Source organism: Corvus hawaiiensis, chromosome 11, assembly GCF_020740725.1.
Source record: "Corvus hawaiiensis isolate bCorHaw1 chromosome 11, bCorHaw1.pri.cur, whole genome shotgun sequence".
NCBI lineage: Eukaryota > Metazoa > Chordata > Aves > Passeriformes > Corvidae > Corvus > Corvus hawaiiensis.
Genome location: NC_063223.1, coordinates 19,957,463 through 19,977,345, shown reverse-complemented (window position 1 = coordinate 19,977,345; position 19,883 = coordinate 19,957,463). Strand labels below are relative to the sequence as shown.

Below are 19,883 nucleotides of genomic sequence, written 5' to 3'. Positions count from 1 at the left end.
TTCTTGCCCTAGCATTCATGTTCTGTTTAATTTCTCCAGACCAGCCCATTATGTGGTGCTTGGAGCTGCTCCCCTTATGCCTCCCTGTGTTAAACTTAAAATTGCCTTGGCCGAGTCATACAAGAAACTGGATTATCTTGCTTGTTCTCTCTAAGCTCTGCCGCATTGGTGCCCTGTTAAATATTAATAAGCCCCTTAGATAAATCTTTAAAAGGTGCTGCTTTTTTTTCCCCCTCCAAGCGCAGTCTATCTTGTATATCACAACAGTGAATCATTGGTTTCAGGAATATATCAGGAAGCCTCTGGAATTCTAAATCGTATTTTTCAGTGTTATATGTTGCTAAAACTCATAATCTAAGGGTCCAGAAGTTTCCAGCTCATGATGGAAAAATTGGTGCCGGTTTTTTTTGGTTGGTTTTTTTTTTTTTTTAATTGGTGCACCTCTCCACAGTAGGGGTAAGTTCTCCATTTTCCATGGCTGGAGTGCATTCCAAGGCAGTGAGATCTCCTTTCCCTTGAGGCGGATGTGGCTGTGCATTTGTCAGGCCCACATATAACAGGGTTTTATCTTCCTTCCTGTGGGTGGTGTTTGGGTAGGGCTGCTCTTGGAGGCCAGAAAAGCTGGCAAGATGCTGCTCCTGCCACAGGTGCCATCATGCTGCAGCTCCCAGCCTTAGGTAGGACTGGAGGGGTGAGCTGCTCCTCTGCAGGGGGAGAGAGTGTTTCTGGAACTGTACCAAACAGAAACCATTTTGTTTCCTTTCTGGAGTGATGCAGTCCCCTTGGGGAAACCTCTCTGAAGGGTGGATTTGTGGCCAGCTAGTGGTTTCCCCATACAGAGGGCTTGGCACCAACCCACTGGAGTAAGATGAGGACTAGGTCCCACAAGAACTTAGATTCTTGGGTTTGGTACAAAGAGCACACTGTGGGTTTCTGTGGGATGTCTATAGCACACGCTGTGGTGCAGAGGGCATCTGGCCTGTTGTGCTAATTATACGGAGGACAGCTTGGCTCACCATCAAGGCTGGTGCTGATGCACAATAGGACGAATAATCTCCTGTTGCTGTGCTTAGTGCTCTGCACAGTGAAGGTTGTGTGGCCCACTCTGCTGCATCAGCCATGACTCAGGCATGCACACCTCAGACACTTGCTAAGAGCTGAGGTGACTGTCCCTGAGCTCATGAGATGCTGTAGCACACGAGGAGTTTCCCCTTGAGGTGTGGTCAGATCCTCCTGTCATCAGCAGAGTTCTGCAGACTGCTGGGCTCACCTGCCAGGACTTGTGGAAATATCTTCAGCACTGATCTGCCTGAACCAATTGATTCTAGTTTGTAGCCAGAATACCCTGCCAAGAACCAAAAAATACACTTAGCTGGAATTAGTCCATGGCATCAACAGCAGTCCTTGCCACTTTTCCCAGCTGTGTGGGCAGTAGGCTTTTAGCTTGCCTTGCTTGGTTTCAGGGCACTGGTGCATTGTTTCTTGGAAGCAAAAGGTGTTCTTGCTCCTCTTTCCTCATTTGTGATGTGGTGGCTTAGGAAATAGGAAGTACAAATCTGGCCTAAGTCAGTGTTTGTGGTAGTGATCAACCTTGGTTCAGGGTTATAAGCCTATTCCGAAAAGGCAATGAACACATCTATCCATAAAACATGCTCACAGCCTTTTTGACATGCAGAATCCATTTTTACAAAGATGCTCATTCCTTTTGCATCTCTGGAGCAAAACTTCATGGCTCTGCACAGTGTACTGACACTACCTTGATTGCCTTGTGCTAAGATGACAAGTCATATATCCTGGAGACCAGGTTCACGTTATCAGCATTTTAAAACCAACTTCCTGGATGGAACACCTTCCCAGATATGCAGCTTACAGTCCTCTCTCATGGAGTTCAGTGAAATCTCCAGCCTTCCTCAGATTCCAGGTTTCTGTACAAACATAATGCTGCGATACTTTGTCTTTAATAAAACTACAGTGTGTACAATCTTAGCATTGGGGTTTTTTCTCTCCTCTCCTTTGTGCTGGTGTATAAACTATCCTCCTTTATGAATGTTGGACAGCCGTTTGGGGCTCTGACTGTAGTAGTTCCTGTAGTTTATGGAGCTGCCAGTGTCTGCCTTTGAGGGTGTCTCAGGCAGGTCCTTTCTGTGTCTTGTTCTCCAGGATGGAGGGAGGAGGATGGACTGTAGTGCTGTATCTTTCAGAGTACAGCTCTGTTTCATTTCCTGTGGTTTCAGTGCTGTTCTCTGTCATGAATGAGTGTGTAAGAGTGTACTTCTTTACACAGAGGGACAGCAGGAAGTGACAGGCCTTTTCCCAGCAGCAGGTGGGGCTTGTAAATGCTCAGCCTTTGAAAGGAATTGGGGATATGGCTTGTTGCAGATTGTCCTGTTTATTCTAGTACAGCTCTTCAGCTTTAGTAGCTCTGAAGACCAATTTATCTGTGCAGTAAAGAGATCTGACAAATTTATGGATGCTCAGAATCTACCAGCTGGTATTGAGAGAGCTCATGATTTTGGCTTCTGTGGTAGCATAGATAGATTGCCGCCGTCTCTGCCATACTGTAGGGGTGCCCTCCAGCTTTTCAGACTGGTTGGACAGATTAATTTCCTCTGCCCACCATAGAAGGCACTACTCTGGTGCCCATCCTCACTGCAAAGGCAGTGCCTGCTGGGTAAGCACAGGTACAGCCACTCCTGAGCATGTCCAGGAGCTCCTGTTTTCTTGGAAGCTTTGAGTGCATGATGCCTCCTAATAGTAGTCCAGTGTAATAGCACAGAGATCCAGAGAAAGCCCTGTGTTCTCCAGCATTTTCTTGTGATGAGGTATTCACTGTGGTATGGATGCCCTACATCCACATCTTTCCTTGGAGGAAACAGGCAAATATTGTGCATGGAGTCATGGGCACATTGCCAAAATCTCCCACTCATGAGGTAGATCTTCCTTTCAACCACGGAATGGCAGATTCTCTGAGAACAGGGTGCACAATCCCTGTCTCCATTACCTGAGCTCCACAAAGGTCAGTGTGTGAGACTGCAGATTCCTTCAGGGATATAGAAATTCTTCATAATCCATACTCCATGCTGTAGTTGCCCTTGGAGCAACAGAACTTTCTTCTCTAGCATGGGTGAAACTCTGTGGAGGATTTCCTCAGCTGCACCCTGCTCTGCCAAGTGTAGTGTCCTTTGGTGAGCTGTTACATGGAGTTACTTTAATGGGAGACCATCTTCTTCCCATCGCAGAGGAGAGGGAATATCTTTGTATTGCACCAGAGCAGCCAGGGGTTTGTCACAGTTGTTTTTGCAGAGGCAGGTGATGGTTCTCCATGGACATGAGGTGACCTAATGCCTTAAGCTTGTTGGGGTTGTGCAGGAGCACGACTGACTGCACGCTCATTCCTAGAATCAAGAAGCTGGATCGCCTCTTGGATTGGATGCCTTTGTCATGTTGCCATCCTTTCTTCTTTCCAAAACTATCTTTGCTTTGGCACAGACAGGGCTGCTGTCACTACAGGATTTTTTCGTTTGGTCTTCTAAAACTCTAGAGATATTTTTTTGTCTTCACACTGCTTACAGCCCCTCTGAGAACAACATTATGGTTTTCCTTTATTTAGATCTTTGATATAACAAACTATGGTGCAGTAACACATTACTATGTGTCAGTTGTTCAGAAGAAACTGTGTCTGTATAGAGACAGGACTTATTTTAAATCCCAAGTCTTTGATCTCTATATCTGAAGCCAAAGAACAGTAATTTTAAGGCAGGCTTTCAGGATTTTTAGCCAAACTATTGCATGCTAGCAGGGACCCTCCATTTGCTGTCAAAACTCGCTTTGCTAAAACATGTCTTTTTCAGAGGCAGAATGTTCCTTATTCCAATGCTTGCAGAGCAGCTTCCTGGAGCTCTAAATGTGTCCTTACTCCTAAGTATTAAGAGTTTGTGCCATTTTCAATGCAGAAGACAGCCGAGCATGCTTTGGGAGCATCCGTAAAGGATTGTGTATACATAGAAGCACTTAAGGGAAAGCAGAAGTCCTCTGAAATCTATGTGCATGCTGTCCTTGCGTTCTGATTTCATCCGTCGTACACAGCCTGTGGTACTGTAGGCTTGCACAGCTGAAAGGAAGTAGCTAAATAAGGTACAAGAGTCCTTTTGCACAGTTGACCTAAAACATGGGGGGAGATGAGGACATGCATGTTTTATGGCTGTGCTAGGGCCAAAATCTGGGCGAGTTCAAGTGTTCCTGTTGGAAAGATCATTTGGACAGTGTAGCTGTGCTGCAGCATGCTCAGAGGTTGTGTGGGGAAAATACCACACAAAGATTTCTTTCCTTTTTGACAGAGTCTATGTTGATCATATATACTTCTGCAAATCATTACTCCATTCTAATTTCTTGTGGATCCTGGAAGTGTAGTATTGTACTAATCAGTAGGTGAAGATACCAGCATTTATATCTTCATGTGAAACCTTGCATGTGAAGTTAGGCCTCTTTGAGTCAAAAAACACCATGCTGTTCTTCAGCAGTGGTTTTGCTTTGCTGGTTTGATTGCTTTGGTTTTACTGCTCTGACTTGAAGAATACCAGAGAGTGTCCCAAGAGCTTTCACTCACAGGGGAGCACTTCCTATGGAACCAGTTCTTGCCATTAGGTGCCTGGCCCTATCCCTCCATCAAAATCCCAATTCCTGCCTCTGGTAACAGCACCTAAATTGTTGGCGTTGTGACAGGCAGACTGTGTGAAGGTTTCGGAAACAAAAATATCCAAGTCAGCAGCTGCCACACAGAGCTGGACCAGCCCTATGGAGGAGGCAGGGAAGAGGCACAATGGTTGGTGGCAGGAGCCTCTGTAGTTGCTCCTGCTTAAGAACCAGCCTTGAGCCACTTGGTTTTGTTTCAAGTGGTGTTCTCTGGGTAATGTGATTATTGCAAATGGTGAAAAAATCAGCTGCTGTTGTGTTTTGAAGGTGTAGTGCCACTGTTCCACTGGCTTCCATTTCAGTCACCTCCCTGCCATGGTGTAAAATGGAAGGATGCTGTGGAGGAGCTGGGGGCAGGGGGGCAGAGCAGGGGTGGTGTGCCGCCCAAGGCTGATGTTACTCCGTAGTTCTCACATCCTGAGCGTGCTTGTCAGATCCATGCAAAGCTCTGGATCTGGGGGAGGGGAAAAGTGTCAAGCCCCCACACATCTTAAGCAGTGGTTTTCAGCAAGTGGCTCCAGGCTGCTCTCTTCCTGCATCACTACTTTGGTGCTGTCTGTGCAAGGACAGCTTGTAGTGAATTCCAGAACGCTGCGTCCCTCTGCGAGCCGACCACAAGAGCTGAATGTCTGGCCTGGAGCTGCATTTTGGCAGGATATGGGGCCATGGTTATTGTTTTTGTACATGTTATTGCTGCTATGTTTATGAGTTCGGTGGGGGAGAGCAGAGGTGGGGAAAGTGCAGAAGGAGAAATGTGCTGGGCTTCCCCTTAACTGTCTCCATCTAATGCTTGGAATGGTCTTCTGGCGTATATTCCTCCGAGCGTCTGAGCTTTCGTATCTCCATATAACATTCAGCCTTGTGCTCTCAGTTGTGTCATGCTGGATTAAATCCATGTCTAAACTACTCATTCCCTTCATGAGGACTGGGATGTAAACGTCCTCTTATTGCAGAGCAAATAGAATGAAAACTTCTGCAGTCTTGCTTTGTGTCTCTCACGAGATCTCTTACACATGAAAGTAAGATAGGGCTCTGATCTTGCCTTGCTGATTACAGCAGCTTTCAGAAATCCTCTCTGAAGGGGAATCAGGAGCCTTATGGGCTGACAAATATCATTCATGCAGCCCTTTTCTAAACAGAAGGGAAAGAAGTGACTCGAGAGTTCTGGATTTGAGTAAGGCTTTAAAATGTACCACGTGAGGCTGCACACTGTGCATGGAGTAGCAGAGGTGTCTGCCCGGAATGCAGAGCAGTCTCCCAGCAAGGGGCAGCACTGCTTCTGGAGAGCAGCTGCCTTCTGCAGAGAGGAGTTCTCCTTCATTTTCAAAATGTGATCCGGTGTGGCTGTGCTGCAGAGCAGAATGGATGCTATGGGAACAGCTGGATCAGTTTGGTTCTGTCAATCCTGCCAGCTGAAACCACACCTCTCATTCCAGGTGCCCACTTGATGTAAGAGTGTCAAGTGGCTTTAGCTGCCTTCCACCACAGATGTTGTGCTGCTGGACTGCATCTTCCACTGAGCTGAAAAGCACACAGATTGATAAATTTCCCTTTAGCATAATTATATTGACTAAAATAATATGGGAAAGGGGAATAAATTCCTCTGTGAGGTGGAAGAGGGCTAGATTCAAATTGGAGTCTTGTTATTAAAGGCAAAGGTGCAAAGTCAGGATTGTGTTGTTAGAACAGCGTGCAAAGAGCTTCCAGAATAAAAAAAAAAAAAGATAAAGAAAATCAGTAGGGTTTGATGGTGAAATAGTTTTGTGTGGTCCTGTCTTTGATGTGGTAAACTACCAAAATGGTAAAGTGACAGAGAAGGAAAAACTAGAGAGTGCAGCAAATGTTCTTAGGCATTGGCTTGAGGGAGATGGGGGCTGTTTTCCAGAAGGCTGGAATGACTTGCCTGAGGGAAGCATGCATGCAGTTACCTTCCTGTGGAAGGTGAGGGGCTGAAGCAGTAGGAGCCAGATGCATGTACCTGGTTTGAGGATACCAGAGCTGAGATGTGCATCTTTAGTAGGAGGGAAGACGAGCTCTTCACCAGGACAGCTAGGTGCCTAAAATGGCACAAATCACGTGCAGACCAGCTTTCCTCTCACTCCAAACCAGCCTAAAGGGCAGCAGGAGGAGGGAGCCAAGCCCTCTCACTTCTTGTGCCCATGTAGGAGCACCTCAGCCCATGATCATCTGGAAAGTACTGTTTTGGAGTGTGGTGGCCTTGATGTGTGAAGAGTGAGGCTGTGACTTTAGGTTGTTCCTCAGCGCTCCAGTTCTTGGATATAGTTTCAACATCAGGGATGGATCTTGAGTTGGTCTTAGATTCTGTAGTGTTCACTCTGCACTTTGGGACATAATATTTCAGTGCAGGTGACTGGAGTACAGTTAAATCAGTGGGTCCATTCTGCCGTGACTGAGATGACAGCTTTCTGAGGAGAGAGAGGAGTAAAGGCTCTCTAGTTTCTTGGATCTAAACTTAAAAGCTTCCACACCCTCTTGTTATGTGTGCAATGACATCTATACCAAAATGAGAAAGTTGGAGTTCTCATTCCTGCTCAGCTGTACTTTTTCATAATGCAAGGGATTGGACTTCAAAAAGTAAGCAGGTGTTGAAAGAAAAATAGCAAAGGCAAAGGAATTGCGTTAGTTCTTTCTGAAATATTGCCCAATTAAAATGCTGGCTATTCGTGTAAAATACATCTGCAGCAAGGTACTTGGAAATGATTTATCAACACTTACTTTAGAGAGTGCTGCCTCCAAGGTAGCACAAAATGTGAAACTGGCAATGGAAAGTCACCATGACTTAAAAAAAAGCAAACAGCAAACCAATTATTTCTTGCCCTAAGAAAGAGTGTGACTGTCACTGGGTTGTGTAAGGGAAAGTGGGAACACTGTACTATTAACATTCATGGTAAACTGCACAGTTAATCATCATCCAGCTAGTCCCTGGTTTCTTTCTTTTTCATTCTGAAGTAGAGGGGTGGTGGTTAGAGGGCTTGTCATTGGAGGGAAAGGGAAATTGAATATTTAATGTGGCTTTCTTTATGACAAGGCACTAACATGACTCCCGTCTGTATTTAAATGCTGTCCCCAGGTTACGACTATGGCTATGTCTGCGTGGAGTTTTCACTCTTGGAAGAGGCCATCGGATGCATGGAAGCCAACCAGGTTGCTTTACAATTCGGTCAATGCTGCTAGAAGATTTTTAATTTTTTTTTTTTGGTGGGGTGGTGGAAAGCCAATGAGGTTTTTGTGAAGGAAGAGCTGTTCTTGCATAATACACAACACCACGGTTTAAATGTTGCTGTTACCAGAGTCTTGTATCAGGCTTAGAAATGCCAGTGGGAAAGAGCTGCTGGACACCAAGTGGTCTGCCCTCCTCCCTCGTGTGTGTCAGCACACTGGCTGGAGTCAGAGGCTGGTGGCTGACAGACTCCTAATGCAGGTTTTGACCCTGCTGTTTTTGTACTCACTGAAATGCAGTCGGGAAGAGCTGTGCTGGCAGTAAATGCTTCCCCCGGCTGTTCGTGCACACACATGCACATGTGACTGTAGGTGCGTACCCTCGTGTGCAGCTCTGAGTCAACTGTGACTGGAGTGCTCCACTTTGCCATATGCCTTACGTGTGGGAGAGATGCTTAATTATGCATCTCCCCCATATCTATCCTGTCCTTTGGCAACCCGGAGCTGCAGACACAAGGACTACCCTATGTACAGTTGAGCCTGGTAAACCTGAACATTTCCAGCCCTTAAAGGACAAAATGACTGAAATCCCCAGTAACTATTCAAGAGAGGCCTTTTTTCTGAGCTGGTATTTGAAGCTAGAGCTGTTGTCCACGATACAAGAGCAAGATGCATAAAATTTGTTACATAAAGCATAGATTCCCATCTCACACTGCCCTCCTTGTGCCTCGGAACCACAAGTGATGGGTCCCTCAACAGAGCCAACTAAACGATTGATCCCTCTTCCTTCACCATATCCCTTAAGTCTCCTCTTTGCTGCTTTCTGCCTCCTAATTTGCCTGAGTAAGAATCCATATCAATTATCATAAGCCTTTTTACCTGAATCCTGGGTCTTGCTGTCATGGGAGGAGAGTTATGAGTCAGATTCAGAGCTGTGCATCTGCAAAAATGTACTTACAGTTAATGAGTCTTCACAGCTGGGGTTTCAAAGGTCCCACTAAGCGCTCGCATTTGCCTCTATTTTCAGTTACAGAGGTATTGCAACTTACAAAAATGTTTTACAGAAATAATTCTGTTGCTGGGAAAGAACCTGGCACATTCCCACCGAGGTGGTGTAGAGGAGCAGAGAGAGAGAAGGCTCCAGAATTAATTATTACTTTTACCATCAGTGACAACTTTTATTTCCCCTTCAGTGTTTCTACAATTCCCAATTTATTTTGTTGTCATTGGGGAATCTATAATTATAGATGACACTCCTTTTAACCAAATGCCTCTCCATATTCTCTCACATGAAATAACGTCTTCCTACGCAAGAGCAATTTCCAAGTATCTGGGAATTTTGGAATCCCTCTGGTTCTGATTGTTGATGCCTGTTCTGCCCTTTCTCCCATTTGGAGTATATAGAATTGGGCAGGTGTTTTGACTTGATCAGGTTTGGTCCAGTGCTGCAGCAGAGAGCCTGTAGGCACCAATCCTTAAACTGAATTGAGTGCCTGCAGGTGCCCAGTAAATCACTGCACACACGTGCATGGGAAGAAGCTCTGGCTGGTGTTCCACTGCTGCTTACACTGACCTCCCCAGCAGCCCTTACAGCAGCCATTCAGGCTGGGGAATGTTTTCCTGTGGCTCCCTTCCAAAACTCAGGCAGGGTGCTGCCAGAGCCCTCCTAGCGACAGGAGTTGACGTCCCAGCCATGCACACCTGGCATGTGCTAAAAACAGACAGGGTATGAAAGTCTTGCAGTTTTCTTCCTGCTATACCTGGCTCTGTGTGTGTGCAGAGGAAAGCTGGAAGATGGAGTACTTGGAAGGGATCATCTCCCAAGCCTCCATATGCCTATCTTCATCATACTTTAGTAGACCTACAGTAGTTAGTAACTAATGAAGTTAGAAATGTGGGGTTTGGGATGACCCAAGCTATATGCATTTGGTCAGGAGAGCTGTAACTTCTGGATTGCCCCATATAGATTAATTTGTCTAATCTGCTTTTGATTGAACATGAAAAAGACCCCTTCTAATTACCTAAATAAAAAAACCTAGCAAGATTTGTACCTGACATACTGCAAGGGAAATAGGTGACTTTTAAATTCTCAGTAAGAGACAAATAGAGATCTTCAGAAAGGGAGTTACGAATTGTCCCTAGAGAACAGATATTTCACTTCAATGACTTCCAGGGCAGAGTTGCAAGATCATCTCCTTAGACTGAGAGTCTGCATTTTTGCAAGCTGCAAAACCAAAAACCTGTGTTAGCTAAGACACAGATTCTTTGATAGTTCAGTTATTTTCAGAAGGTTATCAACTGTCCCTGTCAAATTCAGTCACTTGTGAGAACATAAATAGCAAGTGACATGCTGGTCCCTCACTAGTCAACCTGCCTCTTTCTCAGGCATCTGCAGGCTGGGAATAAATAGCTTGTGCAAAACCAGCATTTTTGATGCTGCTTAATGCCTGTTGAACTGCCCCTGCCTGAAGAACAATTTGCTACATCCCTATATTGTATAATTCTGATATTGTGAAATCCCTTTCTTTTACTTGACACACACCAGCACCCACTTAAGATCATTGCCAGATTTGCAAACTACAGATTTACCAGGTTCAACTCCCTCCATTCAGGAAATCTTAGCATGTGTATGTGACTGCTGAGATTTGAGGGGGCTTTTCTGTTACATATATTGTGATAAGGAAACACCCATCTTCTGTGTTGCCCTAATTTTGCAGGAGCATTTTATTCCATGTGTATTAACTGCCACAGCTAAAGTAATGACAACAAGCCCCTTAATAATTGCTTTGACTTGTTAATTGTTGCATTGGCAACTTACTCTAGTGCCAAGGTCCCACCTAATATGCATGAAAGGTGCTGGGTCTCTTTTATGCCCGGTGTGGAGGTGCTGAGCACAGGGCTGGGTGAGTGAGGTGCCAGGTGCTGGCTCTCCCACTGGCTTTGGGGGGCTCTGCCCCGGCAGGGCAGATGAGCTGTGGATTTGTTGTGCAGAGCCTGGGTCCAGCCCTTGTAGCAGCCTCATGGCTGGTGATGCTCCTGGTGGCCTTTTGTTTCACGGTGGCTGTCACTTAAGTTGTGTGAGACCTCTTTTCTGTCTGTGAGGAGCTGCTTTTCTGTTGGGGAGAAAGTTATTTTGAGTGGAAAGCGGGGGTTCTGTCTGCTAAGTCACATGATTTCTCCTAAATAATTTTTCCCTTCTTTATTCTCATTTTTGAAAGGGTGTGGTGTGGCATTCGGTGTTTCTTTGGCGTAGCCCCTGGTGTAGTAGTGTTCCTGTCTGAGGGCACCAGGTTGGCTTCTTGGAAGAAACTTTGGGAATACATCCCATGGCTGCTCTTCTCTGTAGGCATGGGATCTTTTTGCATTCCTCCTTCATGTGTAGAAGAGAACAGACATAACAAGCATGTTACTTGGTGTGAGAAAATCAGGTGGGAAATGAAGTACCCTTTGTGTACTGTTGTGTGTCATAAAGGCAGGAGGAGGAGAAATGGAGGGAGCCTGTCTCTGCTGCTTGCATATTTTACTGTTTTCACTGAGATGGAGCTGGTTGTTATACATATGGAAGCAAGAGGGGTTTTTTAAGCTCAGGAGCAAATGGTTTGTCTCAACTGACTCTGTAGTATTGTCGGCAAATCCTCTTAGGCCTCAAACTTAGCAACAGTGGCTGCATGAATATTTCCTAGCTTTTGTTGCTAGTAACTAACAACTTTGTAATCCTTTCCTCCTGTTTCTTAAGAAAGAGGACAAGAGGAGAGCTATAGCATGAACTTGTAAGAATTCATACACTGTAAATTAGTGTGCAGGTCTCCAGGCGTGTGCTGGAGTGGTTGTTCAAGACCTGCTCTTATGCCTTCCTGCACTGAGACCAGCACATGTCAGAGCAGTTTCCCTGCAGTGCTGTCCCTGTTCAGCTTGCTGAGCACGGCAATATCTCCATTCTGTGCTTGTTTTTTACTGGAGAGGGTAAGAGGGATTCCTACTGGATTTTGTGGGTGCTCACTTGAGCATGTCCCACTCCTGTACAACTAGAAACATCAACTGTGTGTTTCTCCAGCTCTGAGCCCATTCCCCTGTATCCATTCACTGCAGTGCCTTTCTGTATTCTGTGTGAACAGAGCTTCTGGTGCAGATCAGATTTCACAGGCTTTTCACTGTAGCTGTTGGTGTTAAAATCCACAAGATGCTGTGACAAGCAAGCAAAACTTAGGACTTTCTGTCCTGAAAACATTTGCAGTAACAAGCCACAACTCTGTGTAGCTTCCTAATTAAATAGAGAAGGAGCATGTGGTTATCCTGAGAATGGAACTTCTCCTGTGACCTGTAGCCTTGGAGTATTTATTGAAGCCTCTGATGCAAGGAGTGTGTTACAATTTTTAAGAGAAAATGTGTGTCCAAGCATCAAAAATAATTGCTTTCCTTTTGGTAGAATGTGCCTAATTGTGGAGTCTGGCATTTTTTTTTCTAGAATCTGGCAGATTCCTCCTATAATGGAAGATGACACCTGCCTCAAATGCATTTTCATGGGCTGTCTGGTATCCATCATTTATTCACTTGACAATGTTACTGCATCTCTTTAGCTTTAACCTGCAGTTGAGGGTGGTGGCAGCATGTCCACAAATACACTGAAATCCATTTGTGTGTTAGGCTAAGGGTGCTGGAGATGGCCAGCTTTTTTTGATCTGTCCTTCTTGGATTCATAGCTGACATTATCTTTGCTTCTCTTGTTGCATATTGGATTTTGCTCAGGTTGTATCATTAGCACACCTCTTTTTTCCCCTGCTCTCCCTCACCCCCATGAGGCCTGTCCTGCTTTTGACTGTGTGGATTTCTAGAATCAGCTTTTGGAGTCTTCCACTTGGAGTGAGGGAAGGCTTGTATACCTAGGCAGTTTCTTCTGTAAACATCCTAATGGTTTGGGAAACATGCACATTGTGGAGGAATTTTTATGAGCCACCTGACATATGGAAAGTTCTCTCCGCAGGCTAGTGGATGAGTGGATTTCCAGGCAGCAGAGCTGATTTGGGTTTTTTTTGTGTCTGATTCAGTGTGTGACCTTGTCACGAGCTCACCCTGTTCTTACATCACAGAGGCTTGACATGTTGAGTCAATAATTTTTTCATTCCCTTGTGTGTCTCACTAATCACTGCATCATACTGGCATTTAACTGGAGTTGTAAGCTTTTGAGATTAGTATGGAAGCCTGCAGTGGGAAGCTCCTAGAGCTGGGCAGACATTTGCCTGTGAAGAAGCAGTTACATCTGCCTGCAGTGACCTGTGACAGGGCTGGGTGCGTGGGTGTACATGTGTGTATCCTGCAGTGAAGCTGTGATAAATGCACTGCCTGTTTGGCTTAATCTCTGCATGCTGCAGAGACCTTCCATGTGCAGAGAAAGGTGGCTTTTGTTGTAAAACGTAACTGCCAAAAAGTACTGAAAATATTTCTCTGGACCTTTTTCTCTTCTGTCTTCTCAACATCTTGTGTCATCTCAGCTCTCCAAGCCGTGTGAATCCTCTTAGTCCCTCTTCCTTTGGCACAGAAGGTTGTAAGAGATCTTCTGCCAGAGACTTCACACACTCTTTCTTTCAGCCAATAGTAGCTTCCCATCAATGTGTTTTCTCCAGCCCTACCCAGATAAAAAAACTACAACCTCCTTCTTGGCAGCTCTGTCCTGCCTTGCCTCAAGAAGCAAATCATGCTACCCAATGTGTTTTAAAATAAGTTCACTTTTCACTAGAAGAGTTGTGAAGCTGCATCTTCTTGCTCTACTTGTGTGATTCCCAGCTTGCCATGTCCTTCCACTTCCCTGCTCGTATTCCAAAATCCTGTCCTCCTTTTTCCTTCAGCCTCACCTTACCCATGTGGTGGGGACTGTATGTGTTTGCTGCTGCTGAGCTGCTGCTCTGGAATGGGATTGTCCCAGAGGACAGCTTCTGGGTGAGCTGCCTGGAGCATGCAGCACATGCTTAAGTAGAACTTCTGCAGTATCTCTGGTTGCTGCTGGGGATGTGTGGCCCAGCAGGGTTATCTCAGGACTCAAATATTGCTGTATATTACAGAATTATCTATTCTGTGTGCTGAGGTTGGCTTGGGCTGCTGTATAAATAGGTTGTTTCACATAAAGCATCACTCCCTACCCTCCTCTAAAATGAAACTGCTCTCCCTCTGGCCCCTGCATTTCTGTTCTGGTGATGAGTTTGTTGGAAATTTTTGCCCATTGACATTTACAAATCTGTGTGATGATGTAACTCTGAAATAACCATTTTTTCCCTATAGATCATAAACGTCTTGTTAACCAAACTGTTCTGTGTTGGGTTAGATGTTCTGTTTACAATGCCAGGAGCTGGAGGGAATAATTGTGATTTCCTGAAATTTGTTTAGATAACTTAATTTGTGAGTGAGTGACAAGTTAGGTGTCCAGTCCTCTCTGATTGTCCATGTGATGTGATCTATCAGTACTTGTGCTGCATCACTCACAGCTGCTGGGCAGGAAAAGGTTGGATACTCCCTGCACTGGTGGCTCAAAGTGAGGAACCACCATGGGACAGCTGGACCTTTGGTCATACCCGGCACTGATGTTGTAAAAATGGGGGTACTTGAAAACTTCCTGCTTGTGCATGCAAAGTGCAGTGTGTACCATGGATAAGTCTGCTTCTACCCCTTCCATAGGGCTAAAGTTGTGTTCTAGAGGACTCATTGGCAGAGCATTCCCTAAGAAATAGCTTTGGTTTGGTCATTTTCAATACGCAAAGCATTTTCCTGAGTGAGAGGCATCTGGAACACTCATCCTTTGAATTCATTTCTAGGTGAGATCTTGCCTTGAGCTAGGAAAGATTTGAAGTAATCTTTGGATGCATGGGCAGGATACAGATGGCACCCTGTCTCTGTAGCTGTCAGGTCCTCTCCTCCTAATGTGTTAATGGAATAATTGTGTGCCAGTGGGGAAATCTTAGTCATAGATGCTACACATAGGTGCAGTTTCACCTTAAAGAACAATGGTTTACTGCTGGCTGCTCTTTCTCACAGACTGTATGTTTTTTATAGGGTTTGCATTCATCATTAGTTGATTTTCTGTGAAGATCTGTAGAAACTCTAAATATATCCCTGTGTAACCATTTGGAAGGTATGTATCTTGTAGCCTCAAAGTGCTTCAAAGGAACATGGTAAATCAGGTGTAGGATAGATTGTGTGGTGCTGCAGTTGATAGATTGTGTATATGGTCTGAAGGAGATTTTTGGATTAGGATGTAAAATCCCTTGATCAAGCTCCTATATGAAAGTAGTAGGACTGATGCCACTAATTTGCTTTGATGCTTTTGAAGTCATCCTCTAAGTAAGCTGGTGACTAACCAAACTGTGGCTGCACTCTCCGAAATTCCCTCTGGACTCTTAGAAGTGGACGGTGCTGATGATACGACTGGAGTGTCTTAAGGGAGATGGGCAGGCAGTGAGGGGGAAATGTCTGGACCAGTTCACTTTACATGAATCAGGACATCTCAGTGAATGAACCACAACTTTTCATTTCCAGAGTGAGACCATTTTCTGTCATGGTTTTGCCATAATAGTTTGTACAAGACCCGCCACTGAGAACGAGATGACATAAATTGTTGGGCTGAGTCCAAGGAGTCCTCAGCCCGATTCAGCAATGTCGAGGGGAACACCAGATATGTTTTACAAGCATATGAGCCAAATTATAATGCTAGGACTCCATCTGGACTGTTTTGATAAGTGGGAGCACACCAAAATGTTGCAATTTTCACTTGATGAGTCGTCGTTGTGAGCTTCAGCCTCAGAACTGTTCGTTCATGCTTTTGTGCTATCCTAGCAGTGATTGCTTTTCCGTTACTTGATGCACTGTTGGTGTTGGATTGCTGGAACAGGAACGTAAAAGGTTGACTCTAAAGGTGGAAAAAAATGTCAAACTGCACACTCCCTGGTGTTAAGGAGGAAGGCAGAAGCACTGCTTCCTTCTCTTCAAAGAGATGGTCTGCCTACCCTTCTGTAGAAATTATGTATGTTTTTTGTGTATCTGTGGTTTTGACAGTGAGAGAGAGCTGGAATTCCCTTCAGATGTGGATTTTAGTCTGTTTTCTTCCCAGCTGAGTTTGTATTGAACCTTTTCAATTTAAATAACGGAAGTTTGGCTACCTGGAATTGGGGTTCATTCAAAAGGAGTACATTGAATTTTGCTGTTTTCTGCTCGGGTTGTGAGACTCGCACGAGTGAAATATCAAATTCAGATTCAAGTTTGAAGATGCAAGATCAAAGCGCTGGCAGTCAGCAACTTTTATTTGTGAATTTCTGTTTCCATTTGACTGTAACTGGGTTGTTAATGTTCTTGTCTAGAAATGAAATTATTACAGTGGAAAATGGGGGCGGCACGCCTAAGTGGGCTATTGTGTCATTATCCATCAATCACAGGCAACAAGGAAACAGGTATTTAGCACAGGAGGACACAGAGTTATTATCCACCCCGTTCCCCTGCAAGCCACAGGGCACTTTCTAGGCTCTTATTAAAGCTTTAATACCTATGGAGAGCACGAGAAACACTGTGTGCTACGGGATCAGGAGCTTTGCTGTCATTCTGCATCTGTGCAGGACCAGGAAACACATGAGGTGAAAGAGCACTGAGAGTGCTGGCAGGCAAATCCCTCTGCACTGCTGAGGAAAGGCACCAGCTTCCCCAGTCCTCTCCCATTAGGGGGGGAATTTCTTCTTCCATCGTATTGGGGAACATGTGAAATGGACAGCCACTCGCATGTCCTCGATACCACTGTGTGACCAACTTCCTGAATCCTGGCTACAGTTGCTCCCAGAAGAGGGCTGTGTGGGAAAATCTTGAAGCTGTTTTGTGCAAGGAGACACAGGAGGGAGGTGGAAAGTTCTTCCTGGCTTCTGCAGAACAAAAGCTGTCAGATGTAAAGGAGCATTCTGCCTGAAGGTTTATTTTGTGGTGCTGTTGCACCATGTGTATGTGTTGACAGCTACCAGATGTTGCATCCAAGTGTCTTCCTGCATCTCCATGGCTTCAGGCCGCCTATAAGTTCAGTTAGTTATGCCTTCCACAGAATGAACAAACAGCTTCTGAAGGACAGGGGTCTAAAATAAAGTCTGTCATGTAAGGAATTACATTTTTAATGAGGGTCAAAACTGTAAAGCTGTAAACATGAGATTTAAGTATTTAAAACTCTGAAACTGACTTTAGAACAAGAGAATGAAAGTAATTTTCTCCTGTTTTCATAGACAACAGGGGAAATCTTAGTTTTTTTGTGATGTACAGTCCATGTCTAACCAGGAAATTAGCAATATTCAGATGGGCTTCATGAACCAGATTTGAGCCAGGATGGCATTTAAAGCCCGAGCAAACATTTGATGTACTTTTCCATCAAGGATCTCAGGAGCAGAGTTAACAGAGAACGTAATTTTAAGTCTTAAGAATTCCAAGCTGTATTTTCATACACTTAGTACCAGGTTGAGAAGTCTCACTAAGAAGCTTTCTCATGGTCCAAAGCTGTACATTAATGATATGATGACTAAGGTATTTTACCGTTTATAGCCTTAAATTTTTGAAAGCCTGATTGATTCTTCCCAAGCTGTGATATCACTGGAGAGGAGTGCTGAGGTGGTGTGGATTTTTTTTTTCCCCTGACAAGCTGTTGTTCTGTGCCTGGTTCGTGTGGGACCAGTGCGTGTCTGCTGTCACTGCTGCCTCCTCTGTCCATTCCATTAACTCAGCTCATCTCTTTTTCTTCCTTCCAGTGTGTACTGGGCCCATCACTAAAAGTAAGAAGTGAATTCCAGAAAGTTTCACACACACCTTCTAATGACAGGCAAATGATTGATCCATCTGGTTCTAAGAGGAGCAGCTGAAAGCATCACCTCTCTGGTGCTCCAGTGCTTGCTGCAGAGAGGTGAGCAGCACACAGGGAGCTGCAGGCAGTACCTGTGCCTGGCTGCCCTCAGTCTGCACAGGCCAGTCTCTGTCCTGAGCCACCAGGTATTAAATCCCGAGGTATTAAAGTCCTACAGGGGGTTCCAGTGACAATATCTGAGCCACCCCCTACTGTGCAGCTTATCTGACAGTTTAAAGAGATACCTGTGCATGCTGTTTCCCCTTCCCAATCCCTTAGGAATTTAGCCATGCTGAGGCACTTCTGACACAACAGGGATCTGTGTTCTTTTCCTTCCTTGGTATCAGGGTTATCAGAGGAACTGCTGTCCTGCACACTCACCTCTCTGGCTCTACTCTCCCAAAGAGCTGAGATCAGCCACCAGAGCCTCAGCGCCTGGAGAGTCTACTTCTGCATCCTGACAAGGCACTGAATTCCTTTCTTCAGCAGTTCTGGGAACTGACCAGGAAGGAAAGATCTGAATTTACCTCTGTTGTGCAGTGCAGTTGCCTGAATGAACCTTTTAAACCTCAGTGCCTTGTCAAAGAGGAGGTTCTGGGTCCCACAGGGAGCTGTGACACCCACTAGTGTTACATTGCACCCAAGCCAGGCTGGCAGGGAAAAATCATTTCCCTCCAAAGGGCTTGGGTAACTGTTCTCATGCTGTGCCAGGTTTCTTGGCAAATACTGACCCAAGAGCTTGAAGCAGCTGTTTTCCAAATCAACTCCTAAGAAGACCTCTCAGGAGGCAGCACCTGCTCAGACACAGAAATCCGTACAGGTGACAGCCTGAAGGTGGGCCAGGTGCCTTCTGGTTCTGTCCAGGTGGGACCATTAAGGATCTGGATATAGCTTTTGGACAGGCCACCTCAAGGTCACAGTGATATGCTGAGAATCATCATTGGGATGACACAGGTTAAGTGTTGCACTGCTGGTGGCAAAGGGCAGGGCTTTTATCCTGTGGGAGTGAGTATCAGACACCCACTTTTGTCATTTACTGGGAATTTAGGGATCTTGAGAAATGATGTCTCTAAGGGCAAAACCCTCTTCTCGTCAGAGGTGCTTCCTCTTCCCAGGGTTTTTGGGTCTTTTGCTTTCAGCAGAGAGACTGTCCTGCAGGGAGCTTGCCTGAGCATTGGCTACAGAGAAAGCGCTGCCAGGGCAGGCTCCGAGTGCCGGAGAAGGGAGTTTGGAGGTGTGTCTGGAGGAGCCTCTGGACCATACCCTTCTCTATTACAGTTGGTGTGTTTTTAGCAAACAGTTGCTGCTGCACAGAGCACCCTGAGTCCTGTTCACTATGCAGGTGTTGGAATTGGTGTGTAATCCCATAGGGACATGCTCCAGTGAAAGAACATGCGCTTGTTCGTGGGCATGGGTCTTTAAATGCTTAATTAAATTGCTTGAATTTTCCAGCAATAAATTTATCCCTTTGAGGCAGAGCTTTGCAGCCTAACTTTTTTTCCAACGTGATTTTGCACTGGGATTTAGGGTTTTGATATTTGTGCTTCAAACCCATGATTAAGGTGCTGGGTGTTTCCTCATTGTTTCCCAGCTTCCTTATGGCCGTTACTAATGGTAAAGTATCCCTGAGGGAGGTGCACAGGAAGGTCCTGGACTGAATTAGTGCATTGTGCTAATGTGCTTAAGTTTTATATTGTTTAACAGTGAGGTGGGATGAGATGACCTTTGAGGAAAAAGGTGGCCATGTTAAAAAAAAAAAAAAAAAAGTGAAAAATATTTCCAGGCAGTAGAGCAGCATTTTGGAGAGAGAAAGGGAAGCCCCTGTGTTGGGAGAGAGGGGAGTCTGTGAAGCAGCTGTTACTCAAACGTTGTCCGTGCAGTAGCTCGTGATAAGACAAGGAATATTGATGAGGCAGAGCCATGCAGACCCTTCCCTAGAGCCATCTATGAATCATGATACTCAATATGCTAAATATTTAAATATTCTTAAGTTTTGATAGTTTAAATATATTTTTCCAATAGAGGATTCAACCTGATTGATACTTTTCTGAGCATGAAAGCAAGTGTTTGACTTAGAATCATTTAGGTTGGAAAAGGCCTTTAAGATCAAGTCCAACTGTTAAAGAAACTCAAAGGCATGGCTTCCTCCACTTAGCCTGTTATA

The 19,883-nt window shown here is 45.0% G+C and overlaps 1 protein-coding gene across 2 annotated transcripts in view; it reads left to right on the top strand.

The window, feature by feature from the left end:
• RBM6 (RNA binding motif protein 6) overlaps window positions 1-19,883 on the top strand; it is a 57,641-nt gene that overhangs the window by 14,166 nt on the left and 23,592 nt on the right. For both annotated transcript variants that reach the window (XM_048315495.1, XM_048315494.1), the window contains exon 6: window positions 7,784-7,857. In XM_048315495.1, coding sequence (XP_048171452.1) covers window positions 7,784-7,857 — 74 coding nt within the window. The remainder of the gene's footprint in view (window positions 1-7,783; window positions 7,858-19,883) is intronic.